The sequence below is a fragment of the Neovison vison genome, chromosome 11 (assembly GCF_020171115.1).
Source record: "Neovison vison isolate M4711 chromosome 11, ASM_NN_V1, whole genome shotgun sequence".
NCBI lineage: Eukaryota > Metazoa > Chordata > Mammalia > Carnivora > Mustelidae > Neogale > Neogale vison.
The window spans coordinates 99,583,774-99,601,330 of NC_058101.1; the positions used below are offsets into that span (position 1 = coordinate 99,583,774).

The 17,557-nt window shown below is 38.6% G+C and overlaps 1 protein-coding gene across 3 annotated transcripts in view; it reads left to right on the plus strand.

The window, feature by feature from the left end:
- The window catches only part of CFI (complement factor I), a 56,502-nt gene that overhangs the window by 18,056 nt on the left and 20,889 nt on the right, over window positions 1-17,557 (plus strand). For all 3 annotated transcript variants that reach the window (XM_044224267.1, XM_044224268.1, XM_044224269.1), the window contains 3 exons: window positions 9,353-9,534; window positions 11,015-11,128; window positions 11,226-11,336. In XM_044224267.1, the coding sequence (XP_044080202.1) occupies window positions 9,353-9,534; window positions 11,015-11,128; window positions 11,226-11,336 (407 nt within the window). The remainder of the gene's footprint in view (window positions 1-9,352; window positions 9,535-11,014; window positions 11,129-11,225; window positions 11,337-17,557) is intronic.

Consider the following 17,557-nt stretch of genomic DNA (forward strand, 5'->3'; position numbering starts at 1 on the left):
CAAATGAGTGAAACCATATGATAATTGACTCTCTCTGCTTGACTGATTTCACTCAGCATAATCTCTTCCAGTCCCGTCCATGTTGCTACAAAAGTTGGATATTCGTCCTTTCTGATGGAGTATGCCTTCTCTTTTTATCAGCCTTAAAGAGATCTATTTAATTGTGCTTTTGATTTTTTTTTTTTTCCACCTTAAGGAGTTTCCCTTTATTTTTTTTTTTCCCAATTTATTTATTTTCAGAAAAACAGTATTCATTATTTTTTCACCACACCCAGTGCTCCATGCAAGCTGTGCCCTCTATAATACCCACCACCTGGTACCCCAACCTCCCACCCCCCCCGCCACTTCAAACCCCTCAGACTGTTTTTCAGAGTCCATAGTCTCTCATGGTTCACCTCCCCTTCCAATTTACCCAAATTCCCTACTACTCTCTAACGCCCCTTGTCCTCCATGCTATTGGTTATGCTCCACAAATGAGTGAAACCATATGATAATTGACTCTCTCTGCTTGACTGATTTCACTCAGCATAATCTCTTCCAGTCCCGTCCATGTTGCTACAAAAGTTGGATATTCGTCCTTTCTGATGGAGGCATAATACTCCATAGTGTATATGGACCACATCTTCCTTATCCATTCATCCGTTGAAGGGCATCTTGGTTCTTTCCATAGTTTGGCGACTGTGGCCATTGCTGCTATAAACATTGGGGTACAGATGGCCCTTCTTTTCACGACATCTGTATCTTTGGGGTAAATACCCAGGAGTGCAATTGCAGGGTCGTAGGGAAGCTCTATTTTTAATTTCTTGAGGAATCTCCACACTGTTCTCCAAAGAGGCTGCACCAACTTGCATTCCCACCAACAGTGTAAGAGGGTTCCCCTTTCTCCACATCCTCTCCAACACATGTTGTTTCCTGTTTTGTTAATTTTGGCCATTCTAACTGGTGTAAGGTGATATCTCAATGTGGTTTTAATTTGAATCTCCCTGAGGGCTAATGATGATGAGCATTTTTTCATGTGTCTGATAGCCATTTGTATTTCTTGATTGGAGAAGTGTCTGTTCATATCTTCTGCCCATTTTTTGATGTGTTTGTCTGTTTCGTGTGGGTTGAGTTTGAGGAGTTCATTATAGATCCTGGATATCAACCTTTTGTCTGTACTGTCATTTGCAAATATCTTCTCCCATTCCGTGGGTTGCCTCTTTGTTTTTTTGACTGTTTCCTTTGCTGTGCAGAAGCTTTTGATTTTGATGAAGTCCCAGAAGTCTATTTTCGCTTTTGTTTCCTTTGCCTTTGGAGACGTATCTTGAAAGAAGTTGCTGTGGCTGATATCGAAGAGATTACTGCCTATGTTCTCCTCTAAGATTCTGATAGATTCCTGTCTCACGTTGAGGTCTTTTATCCATTTTGAGTTGATCTTTGTGTACGGTGTAAGAGAATGGTCGAGTTTCATTCTTCTACATATAGCTGTCCAGTTTTCCCAGCACCATTTATTGAAGAGACTGTCTTTTTTCCACTGTATATTTTTTCCTGTTTTGTCGAAGATTAATTGACCATAGAGTTGAGGGTCCATATCAGGGCTCTCTACTCTGTTCCACTGGTCTATGTGTCTGTTTTTATGCCAGTACCATGCTGTCTTGGTGATCACAGCTTTGTAATAAAGCTTGAAATCAGGTAAGGTGATGCCGCCAGCTTTATTTTTGTTTTTCAACGTTTCCTTAGCGATTCGGGGTCTCTTCTGATTCCATACAAATTTTAGGATTATTTGCTCCAGCTCTTTGAAGAATGCCGGTGGAATTTTGATCGGAATGGCATTAAAAGTATAGATTGCTCTAGGCAGTATAGACATTTTAACGATGTTTATTCTTCCGATCCAAGAGCATGGAATGGTCTTCCATCTTTTTGTGTCTTCTTCAATTTCTTTCATGAGTGTTCTATAGTTCCTCAAGTATAGATCCTTTACCTCTTTAGTTAGGTTTATTCCCAGGTATCTTATGGTTCTTGGTGCTATAGTAAATGGAATCGATTCTCTAATTTCCCTTTCTGTATTTTCCTTGTTAGTGTATAAGAAAGCCACTGATTTCTGCACATTGACTTTGTATCCTGCCACGCTGCTGAATTGCTGTATGAGTTCTAGTAGTTTGGGGGTGGAGTCTTTTGGGTTTTCCATATAAAGAATCATGTCATCTGCGAAGAGAGAGAGTTTGACTTCTTCATTACCAATTTGGATACCTTTTATTTCTCTCTGTTGTCTTATTGCTGTTGCTAGGACTTCTAATACTATGTTGAACAAGAGTGGTGAAAGTGGGCATCCTTGTCTTGTTCCTGATCTCAACGGGAAGGCTGCAAGCTTTTTCCCATTGAGGATGATATTTGCTGTGGGTCTTTCATAGATAGATTTGATGAGGTTCAGGAATGTTCCCTCTATCCCTATACTTTGAAGCGTTTTAATCAGGAACGGATGTTGGATTTTGTCAAATGCTTTTTCTGCATCAATTGAGAGGACCATGTGGTTCTTCTCTCTTCTCCTATTAATTTGTTGTATCACATTGATTGATTTACGAATGTTGAACCATCCTTGTAGCCCAGGGATGAATCCCACCTGATCATGGTGGATAATCTTTTTAATGTGTTGTTGGATCCTGTTGGCTAGGATCTTGTTGAGAATCTTAGCATCCATATTCATCAGTGATATTGGTCTGAAATTCTCCTTTTTGGTATGGTCCTTGCCTGGTTTGGGGATCAGGGTAATGCTGGCTTCATAGAAAGAGTCTGGAAGTTTTCCTTCTGCTTCAATTTTTTGAAACAGCTTCAGGAGAATAGGTGTTATTTCTTCTTGGAAGGTTTGGTAGAATTCCCCAGGGAATCCGTCAGGTCCTGGGCTCTTGTTTTTTGGGAGATTTTTGATCACTGCTTCAATCTCGTTATTAGATATCGGTCTATTCAGGTTGTCGATTTCTTCCTGGTTCAATTTTGGTAGTTTATATTTTTCCAGGAATGCATCCATTTCATCAAGGTTGCTAAGCTTATTGGCATATAACTGTTCGTAGTAACTTCTGATGATTGTTTCTACTTCCTTGGTGTTAGTTGTGATCTCTCCCCTTTCATTCATAATTTTATGAATTTGGGATTTCTCTCTTTTCTTTTGGATTAGTGTAGCCAGTGGCTTATCGATCTTATTGATTCTTTCAAAAAACCAGCTTCTAGTTTCATTGATATGTTCTACTGTATCTCTGGTTTCTCCCTCATTGATCTCAGCTCTAATCTTGATGATTTCCCTTCTTATGTGTGGAGTTGGTTTGATTTGTTGTTGATCCTCCAGTTCTTTAAGGTGTAGAGACAGCTGGTGTGTTCTGGATTTTTCAATTTTTTTGAGCAAGGCTTGAATGGCTATATATTTTCCCCTTAGGACCGCCTTTGCTGTATCCCATAGGTTTTGGACCGAAGTGTCTTCATTCTCATTGGTTTCCATGAATTGTTTCAGTTCTTCTTTGATCTCCTGGTTGATCCAAGCATTCTTAAGCAAGGTGGTCTTTAGCTTCCAGGTGTTTGAGTTCCTTCGGAACTTTTCCTTGTGATTGAGCTCCAGTTTCAAAGCATTGTGATCTGAGAATATGCAGGGAATAATCTCAGTCTTTTGGTATCGGCTGAGTCCTGATTTGTGACCCAGTATGTGGTCTATTCTGGAGAAGGTTCCGTGTGCACTTGAGAAGAATGAGTATTCTGCTGTTTTAGGGTGGAATGTTCTGTATATATCTATGAGGTCCATCTGGTCCAATGTGTCGTTCAATGCTCTTGTTTCTTTATTGATTTTCTGCTTCGATGATCTGTCTAATTCTGAAAGAGGCGTGTTAAGATCACCTACGATTAGTGTATTCATATCAATATGACTCTTTATCTTGATTAACAGTTTTCTTAAGTAATTGGCTGCTCCCATATTGGGAGCATAGATATTTACAATTGTTAGATCATCTTGGTGGATAGTCCCTTTAAGGATTATGTAGTGTCCTTCTGTATCTCTGACTACAGTCTTTAGTTTGAAGTCTAATTTATCTGATATGAGAATCGCTACCCCAGCCTTCTTTTGAGTCCCATTGGCATGAAAGATGCTTCTCCACCCCTTCACTTTCAGTCTGCGTGTATCTTTAGGTTCAAAATGGGTCTCTTGTAGACAGCATATGGATGGGTCCTGTCGTTTTATCCAATCTGCAACCCTGTGCCGTTTTATGGGTGCATTGAGGCCATTCACATTGAGAGTGATTATTGATAGATACGTTTTTATTGACATCGAGTTACCTTTGAAGTCTTTCTTTCTGTAAACTGTCTCTATATTTCTGTTCAATGCTATTCTTGGGATTTTTCCTCTTTTATAGAACCCCCCTTAATATTTCCTGCAGTATCGGCTTGGTGGTTGCATAGTCTTTTAAGTCTTGCCGGTCTTGGAAACTCTTTATCTCTCCATCCATTTTGAATGTCAGTCTTGCTGGATAAAGTATTCTTGGCTGCATGTTCTTCTCATTTAGTGCCCTGAATATATCTTGCCAGCCTCTTCTGGCTTGCCAGGTCTCTGTGGACAGGTCTGACGTTATTCTGATGGGCTTCCCTCTGTAAGTAAGGAGCCTCTTTGCCCTGGCAGCTTTCAAGAGATTATACCTACAATTATAATTTCTCAATTTGACTATCAGGTGTCGTGATGTTTTTTTGGAGTGTATAATCTTGGGTGGAGACCGTTCAGCCTCTAGTACATGAACACTGGTTTCATTCGCGAGATTCGGAAAGTTTTCATGAAGGACTTGTTCCACGACATCTTCTAGACTTCTTTCTTTCTCCTCCCCTTCAGGAATTCCAATAATTCTGACGTTGGAACGCTTCATGGCATCACTTATTTCCCTAATTCTGCTTTCGTGGGATCTAAGCTGTTTGTTCCAGGCTTCCTCCTGATCCTTTCTCTCTATCTGTTTGTCTTCCAGATCACTAATTCTATCTTCTGTCTCAGTTACCCTAGCTTTGAGAGAGTTTAGATTGGATTGGAACTCATTGAGAGCATTGTGGACCTCCTCCCTGGTAGCTTTAAGCTCCGCCCTAACATTGTGAACATCCTGTCTGGTCGCTTTCAGTTCGGCTCTAATCAATTCTGTTTGGTCATCCATGGCTTTCTCCAACCTAGCTATTGCCTGGATAATTGTTAGCCTGAATTCTCTTTCCGACATATTGTCTATGTTGATAGCCGTTAGCTCTGTTGCGGAAGGTCCATCCTCTGTATTTTTCTTCTGTTGGGCATTCCTCCTCCTAGTCATTTTGGTGGGAGAAGACTGAACAGATGTAGCTGGATGTATCAACTCTGGTGCAGTCAAGGTGCACCCTGGAACACTTCCTGATCTCCGTCTCAGAAGCCTCAGTCTGGGTGCAGAAGCTGAATAAATTCCCCCTTGGATGCTGGCAGTGCAGGTTCCAAGTTAAAGACCCTGAGGGCGCAGGATCTTTTGCTCGTCCCCAAAGCCAAGGCAGTGGCGGCTGTCTGGGAGCTCCCGACCGCCAGAGAGGTTCCAAGCAGCGATCGCACACTGAGATTTTGCCGCCGGCCCGGGCTGGGAGTGCCCGGCTTGCGCGCACCTCTTTTCAGAGGCGGCTGTGGGTCGGGCGCGCGTCTGGGGCACTGAGAACGGGGCGCTGGTCCGTAAGCCGCAGGCTGGGCTTTTGCGCGCCTCTGTCCGGGGAAGAGTTTCGCGGGCGGGAGGCTTAGACTTTGAAACAATGGCCCGGGTCAAGAAGCGCCCCAGGGCCTTAGAAACCCAGGAGAGCTGGAGCGACGTGCACGCGCATCTCAAGCTTTGTGGTAGGGCTAGCGCGCGTTCTGCAGACTGGCGCAGCTCCCATCCCCTCACAGGAGCCGGAACCCCGCGCTCTGGGGCGCGCTGGCGGCTTAGGGACCAGGAGCCGGTTTCCCCGCCGCACTCTCTCTGCCTCTGCGCCGGGGAGGCCGTCTGGGACCGGGGACTCAAGCCCCTGTCCCTAGCCGCCCCGATTCCCACAGTTTGCCCCCGCGATCCTTTGCTCTTTTGGAGTGCTTTCAACCAGTCTCCGAGTTAATGCTGGTCCCCAGACGCAGGGCACTCTCGCTCGTATCGGGGTATTACTTTCGCACCGGTCGCATCTGGTGGCTCCCTCCCCCTTTTGTTTATCTTCCGATATCAGTCCGCTGTTCCCATTCCGCTTTACCTGCTCACTGGCGTCTTCTGCCCCTGTAGAGATCCAGACGTGTATAATTCTGATCTCAGGCTGATTTCATGGGTGATCAGAGTTCTTTGGTAGGTAATCAGCTCACTTTGGGGTACCAGCTGAAAAGACGCCTCTTCCTAGTACCCCGCCATCTTGTCCCCCCCTGTGCTTTTGATTTTTACATTTTATACGTAAATTGTCACCTGTGACTTTCTCTCAACTTCATTGTTTGTTGTCCCTCTCCTTTTCTCTACTGTATTTTTCCTCATTCCTTGAATTAAATACTTACTTAACTCATCCATTTGTAACTTTTCTTATTTTCTAATACAAGCACTTAAGGTACAAATTTCCCGCTAGATAATGCTTCATCTGCATTCCATAAGTCTCAGTGGCATAAAGGTACACATTATTTATTGTTCAATTCGAAATATTTTTAAATGTTCAGTATAATTTCTTTTTTTGATTTATAAGTTTCTTTATTACTTCCCTAATGAATATATATTTGCTTTTAGTTAACTTTTTGTTATAGAGTTCTTATTTAATTGTACTATGGTAAGAGAATGGTCTCTATATGATGATAATTGTTTAAATATTTGTTGACACTTGCTTTGTGCTAAGTATATTTTATTTTATTTATTTTGTGCTGAATATATTTTAAATGTTTCATGTGCGGGGTTCTATATGATAAATATGTCATCCATTAAAAAAAGTCAGCCTGTTAACTGCTTTGTTCAAATCTTTTCCTAGTTATTTACATACAAGCTTTCTATGTCTTTATCTTTTTTATTTTTTTAGACTTTTATTTATTTATTTGACAGAGAGAGATCACAAGTAGGTAAAGAGGCAGGCAGAGAGAGAGCGGGAAGCAGCCTCCCCGCTGAGCAGAGAGCCCGATGTGGGACTCGATCCCAGTACGCTGAGATCATGACCTGAGCCTAAGGCAGCGACTTAACCCACTGAGCCACCCAGGCTCCCCGATGTCTTTATCTTTTAAATGTGTCCTTTACAGACAGCATGTATCTAGATTTTTTTTTTAAATCCAATATGACAATAACTGTCTGAATTAGTCCATTTACAGTATTGTGATTATTTACATTGTTGAATTTATTTTCCTTATCTTATTTTAGTAGTATTATTTACCCTGCCTTTTCTGTGTACTTGTTTCTTCCTATTCTAATTTCTATTGGGTTTAATAAAGTTGTTGTATTTTTTAAACCTCCCACCCCCCTCTACATGGTTTGTAAACTATATACATCCTATTTCTGTTCCTTTAGTGGTTATCACCTTATTTATACCATGAATTCTTGACTTAGGAAAGTTCCACATTATTTTTATATATCCCCGAAGTTAATTTCTATTATTATATAATAAGCAGTTGTTATTACTGTCATTCAACTAGTGCTTACTCAGGTTTATTTCATGTTTACCAACATCTTGGTTTGTTGCTGCTTCTTACATTTTTCAACTTTATTCTGAATTTATTTTCTGTCTTCTTAAACCACATCTGCTAGTAGTTAATTAGTGAGAGTATCTTATTAAGTTGAGGCACAAGATATTTGGGATTTTTGACAGTTTGTGACCTACAACCTATAATTCAATCTAATGGGAAACTCTCTCAGTCTTTGATCGCCCAGTATTTTGCTTTTATCATATTTTGTATGCGCTCATGGACAGACTTATCTTACTTTATTTTATTTATTTATTTTTAAAGATTTTATTTAATTATTTGAGAAAGAATGAGAGAGATCACAGAGGTAGAGGGAGAAGCAGACTGCCTGCTGAGCAGAGGGCCCCATTTGGGATTGAGTCAATCCCAAGACCCTGGCATCATGACCTGAGCCGAAAGCAGACACTCAACCGACTGAGCCATACAGGAGCCCCCAGACTTCTCTTATGTTAGCCAGGAGTATTTTCCTTACTTCTTTAAGAGCTCATTGAGCCTCTTGACGTGCTCCCTGCTCAGCTGGGAGTCTGTTTCTCTCTCTCCCTCTGCTCCCCCTCACCCACATGTGCTCTCTCCCTTTCTCTCAAGTAAATAAATAAAATATTAAAAATGAAAAAGAAGAAGAGCTCACTGAATGCATTTTATCTAGTACTTTTAGATAGTTTTAAATTGAGATTTTTTTTTTTTCAAATTATTTACCTGTGCGATTGCCCCAATGGCTCTTCTTTGTTTTGATGCTGTTTGGCACAGTTTTATGACTCCTTTTTACCGTCATTATTGATCTGAAATCATTAAAAATGCCTTTCTTAATCCCTTTAAATATCTAATATTTATATTGCCATTATTGCTTTGTTTATTGTTTATATTTACCTGATGCATCTTTGCCCAACTTCTTATTTTTAACACCATTTCTTTCTAAAGAGAAGCAGGGAGCAATTGAATATTCTAGCAGAATATTTTACTGGAACTTATCATCTCTAGTATATAGAGTCACAGAAGTAGCACAGATTCTGAACAAATTGAGAAGCCCAAGCAATGGCATATAGATGCCAAAATATCCCCTTAATATTGTCGAGGCTGAGTTGAGGACATGGCTAGGTTTAAAAAAAAAAAAGAAAGAAAAGAACATGCTATAATTAAACCAAATTAATCTCCCAAATTCTAAGCAACAATGGGGCCAACCAAGTAAGCCTTTCAGCATGAGGCCTGTGAAGAGGTCCCCAAAAGAAAAATGGAAAGGTGAGCTAACCTTGCCTGATTTGTAATTCCAAAATTCCCTGATTGATTATTCTACTCCTGTTCCTTGAGCAAAAAGGAATTAAGAGATGGAGAGAAGCCAAGAGTGATGCATCTCAGGTTGGAAAGAAATATCAGGAGTGTGGAAGAAAGCTTTTTTAACAGGAAACAGAGAAGAGGAAATTAATATTTGCTGAGTATTTGCCAGCTTTGAATTTTGGCTAGCCAATGTAAATTGATTATTTTCATCACTCTTTACAAAACCAGCTGAGAGTATCATATTCCCTTTTACAGGTTAAGAGACTGAGGTTCAGAGAATTTAAGCATCTTGTTCAATGTATCACTCATATGTAGAAAATTAGAGGAAATTACTTCAGTTCCTTACCTCCTAAGGTAAGGTTATAAATGCAAAGTACTAATCATTCTACCCTAATGTTTGATTTATTCTAATTGTAGAGGTGCTTTTAATATTCAAAAACAGTTTGAGTTTCCTGAAAATGTCTCTGTAAATTCCACTGAATGTCTTCAAGTGCATTGTCAAGGATTCGAGACAAGTTTGGCTGAATGTACTTTTACTAAGAGAAGAACTAGAAATGACCAGGATTTTGCTGGTGTGGTTTGCTACACACACAATACAGGTTGGTAGAGGAGTTGCATGAAACTTCCAAACTTCCTGCAAAATTGTTCATTGCATGCCACATCTGTAGTAAACAAACGTGATAAATACTCAGTTGCAGTAATAGAAGCAAAATCATTTTGGGGGCTTTAGAATGTAAATTGCTGCTTTTCCTCTATTGTACCTTTTTTTGCGTTTAAGTATTACTTCTCTCCAGGTTCCTATATGGGGAGCAAAGTTGCCTGACTTCTCTTTGCTTGCTGAAACATCTGGATTGAAGTTAATACAACAAACATAAGTAATGCAAATATCAGAAGAAACCTCAATATCTCCTTTGAGAGGGCCAGCCTACACACTTCAAAATGTCTTTAAAATATTCAAGTGACCAGGGCGCCTGGGTGGCTCAGTGGTTTAAGCCTCTGCCTTCGGCTCAGGTCATGATCTCAGGGTCCTGGGATCGAGCTTTGCATCGGGCTCTCTGCTCAGCGGGGAGCATGCTTCCCCCTCTCTCTGCCTGCCTTCTGCCTACTTGTGATCTCTGTCTATCAAATAAATAAATAAAAATCTTAAAAAAAAAATATTCAAGTGACCACAGTCTCAAGACAGTCACTGCCACTTTTCTCTTTGGTCCTGACACTGGAATATTTTAGTCACATGTATGGTTTTAAAGGCTAAACACTTTTTTGGTGCTTAAAAAAAAAATACCATCGAAATATAAATGACACTGCCCAAGTCAAGGGATGGAAGTGAGGATTCCTGCGGCAGCTCAAAAGGAATGGGTGAGCACCTGTGCTTGCCGGTGTGAGCAAGGACCTGTGGTCCCTGAGCCCCTTCCCCAATCAACCTCAGCAAGCACAGACCTCTGCGGTAAATACTGGTTTTCAGAGATACCAAAGGGACTCCATAAGCCAGCTTTGGCATATGTTTTCCTTATTTACCATATATATAATGTTGATGTTACCAATACGTTTTATATCATTTACTATTTGATGCCTGACTTTATCTTTTTTTTTTTAAAGATTTTATTTATTTATTTGACAGAGAGAAATCACAAGTAGACGGAGAGGCAGGCAGAGAGAGAGAGAGGGAAGCAGGCTCCCTGCTGAGCAGAGAACCCGAAGCGGGACTCGATCCCAGGACCCTGAGATCATGACCTGAGCTGAAGGCAGTGGCTTAACCCACTGAGCCACCCAGGCGCCCCAATGCCTGACTTTATCTTAATGTCCTCATTATTCCAAATGTAATCAAGATGTCACCTACAACTCCATACATAAATTTCACAAAGAGGTGCTCCTGGGTGGCTCAGTGGGTTAAGCCTCTGCCTTCGGCTCAGGTTATGATCTCAGGGTCCTGGGATGGAGCCCCGCATCGGGCTCTCTGCTCAGTGGGGAGCCTGCTTCCCTCTCTCTCTCTGCCTGCCTCTCTGCCTACTTGTGATCTCTCTGTCAAATAAATAAAATCTTTTAAAAAAATTTTTCACAAAGAGAATTCCTAATTTACAGCTCCTCCAGCAAATGACTCGTTTCACTGTGTGAATGGGAAATACATTCCTCAGAAGAGAACCTGTAATGGTATCAACGACTGTGGAGACCTGAGTGACGAACTGTGCTGTACAGGTAGAAGATTCGCCCACTCCATCTCAGATTCTATCCTACTGTATTTTAAGTATGAAAAAACAAAAATAAAAACCTTCTTCTATTTATGTTTGTGTAGGATGCCGAGGGAAAAGTTTCTTCTGTAAGTCTGGTGTTTGTATTCCAAACAAATATCAGTGCAACGGCGAGGTGGACTGTATTACAGGAGAGGATGAAGTTGGTTGTGAAGGTAATTAAGGTTTTGTGTTATGTTTTTCTATGACTTGATCTGGGGACCCAGAAACTTTCTTTTAGGTAAATTATAATCTTAAGTGAGTATAGGGGAGTCTTAGTAAGAGTACTACTGAGTGGGCATTCGAAGAATTATGGAATAAAATTTTCTTTTATTAAATACATTTGTTATTTCAGAACTTTTTAAAAAGATTTTATTTATTTGTTTGACAGAGATCACAAGTAGGCAGAGAGGCAGGCAGAGAGAGAGAGAGAGGAGGAAGCAGGCTCCCCGCTGAGCAGACAGCCCAATGTGGGACTCGATCCCAGGACCCCAGGATCTAGTATATGATTTAGAGCCGAAGGCAGAGGCCTTAACCCACTGAGCCATCCAGGCGCCCCCAGAACTTTTTATTAGTAAAGCTCCCACATAACAAAAATAGATTATGAGAATGAACCAATATGTGCCTCTCTTTCCCTTGAACAATTAGCAGTGTTTTGCCAGTCTTGTTCAGCTTGTTTGTTTGAGTACTTTAAAGCACGCTTGAGATATCATGTCACTTCACCTGGATGCATTTCTAATGCTACACTTTATACATACACAATATACTCTCATTAGTATTCCTAATAATAGTAATTCCCTAACATTGTTTAATAACAGCCCATGTTCAAGTTTTCCCAGCTGTTTCAAAAATATATTTTTTAAAAGATTTTATTTATTTATTTGAGAGAGAGAGTGAGCAGGAGGGAGAGGGAGAGAGAGTCTGAACCAGACTCCAAGCTGAGCCCAGAGTCCAGAGCCCAATGGGGGGCTTAATCCCACAACTGTGAGATCATGACCTGAACTGAAACCAAGAGTCCTCGGATGCTTAACTGACTGATTCACCCAGGCATCCCTCTCAAAAACAATGTATTTGAACCAAGTTTCAAAACAATCTAATATTGTATTTGATTGTTAAGTTTTTAAAGTAGCTTTTAATCTTTAAGAGTTACCCACCTGGAAATACAGTAGTCCAATATCTTTGGGACACAGCAAAAGCAGTTCTAAGAGGGAACTTTATACCAATTCAGGCCCATTTCAAGAAAGAAGAAAAATCCCAAATAAATAATCCAACATTATATCTAAAAGGGCTAGAAAAGGAAGAACCAAAAAAAGCCCAAAGTTAGTAAAAGGAAGGAAATAATAAAGATTAGAATAGAAATAAATGAAATAAGGACTAAATTAAATTAAGTTAAATATGCCAATGAAACCAAGAATTGGTTCTTTGAAAAGATAACCAAAATTGATAAACCTAAATCTTTAGGCAGAGTCATTGAAATAAAAGAAAGAAGAGTCAAATAAATAAAATAAAAAATGAAAAAGGCAAAGTAACTGACACCATAGGAATACAAATATTATAAAAGACATTTATGAAAATGATATGGCAAAAAATTGGACAACCTAAAAGAAACTGAAAAATTCTTAGAGACATACAATTTTCCAAAATTAAATCATGAATAAATAGAAAATCTGAACAGACTGATTACTGGTAATGAAATTGAATTGGTAATAAAAAAAAAAAACCAGAACTCCCAACAAACAAAAGTTCAGTACCAAATGGCTTCACAGGTTAATTCCACCAAACACTTAAAGATTTAATATCTATTCTCAAACTGTTCCAAAAAGGAAGAGGAGGGAAAACTTTCAAATTCATTCTACAAGGCCAGCATTACCCTGATACCAAAACTAGACAAAGACACTACAAAAAAAGAAAATTACACATCAATATCCCTAATGAAAATAGGTGCAAAAGTCATCAACAAAATATTAACAAACCAAATTCAACATTACATTACATTAAAATATTAACAAACCAAATTCAACAATACATTACATTAAATCATTCACCATGATCAAGCAGGATTTATTCCAGGGATGGTGGTTCAATATCCTCTAATCAATCAGTATGCTATATCACATTAACAAAATGAAGGATGAAACATACTATCATCACAATAGATTCAAAATAAGAATTTGACAAAATTCAATATCCATTTCATGAAAAATCTCTCAACCAAGTGGGTTTAGAGGGAATACACTTCAACCTAACAAAAGCCATATATGACAAACCTACAGTTAATATCATACTCAGTGGTGAAAATCTGAACGCTCTTCCTCTAAAATCAGGAGCAAGACAAGGATGTCCACTATTGCCACTTTTGTTCAACATAGTACTGGAGTCATAACAATCAGACAAGAAAGGAAGGAAGGAAGGAAGGGAGGGAGAGAGAGAGAGGAAAGAGAGGGAATTAAATTTGTAAAGAAAAAACTGTCACCATTTGCAAATGACATGATACTTTACATAGAAACTCTAGGGGTGTCTGAGTGGCTCAGTCAATTGAGCATTGAATTCTTGGTTAGGCTCAGGTCATGTTCTTTTGGGTCTTGAGATGGAGCCCTGCATTGGACTCTGAACTCAGTGGGGAGTCTTCTTGAAGATTCTCTCCCTCTACCCCTCCCCCCAAACAAATAAATAAATAATTTTTAAAAAACCAAAAACTAAAGACTATATATACACACACACAATAAGAACCAATAAATGAATTCAGTAAAATTGCAAGATACAAATTTAACAATCTGATATCATTTATGTTTCTATATACTAGTAACAAACCATCAGAGAAAGAAATTAAGATAACAATCACATTTACAATTGCACCAAAGGAATAAAACACCTAGGAATACATTTAACCAAGGAAGTAAAAGACTTACACTCTGAAAACTATAATATATTGATGAAGGAAATTGGAATTGACACAAATAAATGGAAAGATATACCATGTTCATGGATTGGAAGAACAACTATTTTTTAAATATCCATATTATCCAGAATAATCTACAGATTTCACATAATCCCTATCAAAATATCAATAGTATTTTTCACAGAACTAGCGAAAAGAATCCTGAAATTTGTATGGAATCACAAAAAACCCTGAATAGCCAAAGCAAACTTGAGAAAGAACAAAGATGGAGGTATCAAAATCCTAGATTTCAAGATATACTACATAGCTGTAGTAATCAGACAATATGGTACTGGCACAAAAGCAGACACATATATCAATAAAACAGGATAAAAAGTCCACAATAAATTGATGCTTACACGGTCAATTAACCTACAACAAAGGGAACGACAATGCACAATCTAGAAAAGACAGTCTCTTCAAGTCTCTTCAATAAATGGTGTTGGGAAAGCTGGAAATGTACATTCAAAAAAATGAAACTGGATCACTTTTTTTCAGTATACACAAAATAAACTCAAAATGGGTTAAAGACCTAAATGTATGTTAGTTAATTGAATTTAAATTTAAAAAGAAAAGATCTAAATGTGAAATCTGAAATCATAAGACTCCTAAAAGAGAGCATAAGCAGTAATCTCTTGGGTGCCATAGCAACATTTTTCTAGATATGTCTCCTCAGACGAGGGAAACAAAAGCAAAAATAAACTGTTGGGACTACAACAAAATTAAAAGCTCTTGCACACCAAAGAAAACCATCAAAATAAATAGATGACCTATTGATTGGGAGAAGATATTTGTGAATGATATATCTGAGAGGGGGTTAATATCCAAAATATATAAAAACCTGTACAGTTCAACACACACACACACACACACACTTGATTAATAAATGGGCAAGGACTGAATAGACATTTGTCCAAAGAACCAAAGAAGACATAGAGATGGCCAACAGACACGTGAAAAGATGGTCAACATGCCTAATCATCAGGAAAATGTAAATCGAAACCACAGTGAGATACCATTTCACACTAGTCAGCTTGGCTAGTATCAAAAAGACAAGAAATAGTAAATGTTGGCAAAGATGTGGAGGAAGAGAACCTTTATGCACTGTTGATGGGAAAGTAAGTTGGTGCAGCCACTATGGAAAACAGTATGGAGGATTCTCAAAAAAAAAAAAATTATATATATGTATATACAGCTACCATATGATCCGGCAGTTCCACTACTGGGTATTTACACAAAGAAAACAAAAACACAAATACAAAAAAGATTTATGCATTCTATGTTTATTGCTACATGATTTACAATAACCAAGTTATGGAAGCAACCTAAGGGTCCACTGACAAATGGATGGATAAAGAAGATGCAATACACACACACACACACACACACACACACACACACACGTGCACGTGCACACACACACACACACTGGAACATTACTCAGGTCATAAAAAAGAATGACATCTTTCCATTTGCAACAACATGATAAACCTAGAGAGTATTTTGCTAAGTGAAATAAGTCAGAGAAATACAAATACCATATGATTTCATTTACATGTGGAAATTAAAAAACAAAACAAATGAACCAACAAAGAAAAGCAAAAACAGATATGTAAATACAGACAACAAACTGGTGGCTGCTAGAAGCGGGTAGTGGGGAGAATGGGGGAATTAGTTGAAGGAGATTAAGAAGTACAAACTTCCAGTTATAAAATAAGTAAGTCATGGGATGAAAAGTACAGCATAGAGAGTATAGTCAATAATATTGTAAGGATGTTGCATGATGCCACATAGTAACCACACTTATTGTGGTCAGCATTGCATAATATGTAGAATTGTTGAACCATGAGGTCATATATCTGAAACTAATATAACATTATATGTCAACAATAGTTTAATTTTTAAAAATGTTACCTACTAGGGGGCCTGGGTGGCTCAGTGGGTTGAGCCTCTGCCTTCGGCTTAGGGTCGTGTCCTCGGGGTCCTGGGATCGAGCCCCACATCTGGCTCCCTGCTCAGCAGGGAGCCGACTTCTCCCTCTCTCTCTGCCTGTCTCTCTGTCTACTTGTGATCTCTCTCTCAGTCAAATAAATAAATAAAATCTTTAAAAAAAAAAAGTTACCTACCAATCCACCCCCAATTTTTTTCATGCCATTGATTTTTAGAGAAACTTGATCATTTGCCTACAGGATGTCCCTTATTCTGGATTTATAGAGGTTTGATTAGATACAAAGTTCAATATTTTAAGCAAGAATTCTTGATGGGTAGTGATGTGTCCTTTTTACTACATAAAATGTCATGTTCTCTGTGTACCCCACTTCTAATGATGTTAAAATTGATCACTGGACCAGTTTGATCTTTCCTTTAAAATTTTCCCCCACAGCCTTTCATCTTAATGGTTTTTAGGGGCCTGTGTGATTGCTGCCTAGATCCAATTTGTCTACAAGAACTGTAAGATGGTGAATTCTAAATCAGCATTCCTTCTGCATTTATTAACTGGTTTTCTATAGAGAACTTTCCTTTATCAGCTGTTTTGTTTCCATGAAATGCAATTCATAGAAGAAAGGAAACATAGTTTTTAATTTCTTCCCTTTACTTACCAAGTTTCAAAGCAATATGTTAATGCTCTTTTTTTTTTTTTTTGGTGCTCATGGTTAATGCTCTTTGTTCTTTGGTGCTCATTGAAAAGCCTCTGATGGTAAAAATACTTACTAGGTACCTACTCTGTGTCACACAGACTAACTTCTTGCTTACATCAATGCTTTCTTGAAGTTATTATATTCATTAATTTTCTCAGTGACTATTTATTAAGTTCTTACTATGTGTGTCAGGCCCTGTTCTTGAAAATAGAATCTAATTATTTTTATATTCCAAATGTGATTTAGAGCTAAGCATTAAATACATGGTAGATATATATATATATGGATAAATGAATTGATAATAATTACATTTTGCCATTGCTTGGTATTATTGGACTTTATTGAAGTCTTGTTTAGTTTCCCATTCACATCAGTTCTTAAATGTAAAAACACACTTTTTAGGATCTCAAATCATATTATTTCTTTTGAAGTTTATATAAGCAGTTGAGCAAAATACTTTTATGTCCATCAAATATAGTTAAAACCTTAGTAAAAGAGAGGAGAGAGAAATTTCCAAACATCTTTTAGGGAGAAAGACAGTAAGTCATGACTCTTGCTGGTGAAGTTTGAAAGTCATTCCCTCCTGGTTCATCGAGATAGAATTGGGACATACAACACGGAATATAAGTTTAAGGTGTACACGATAATGACGTGGCACACATATATTGAGAGATGATGACCACAGTAAGTTTAGTTAACATCCATCATGTCATATAGTTACAATTTTTATGTGTGTGAGATGAGAACGTTTAGGATTTACTCCCTTAGCAACTCTCAAGTATACCATACAGCCATGGTAACACTAGTCACCATGCTGTAC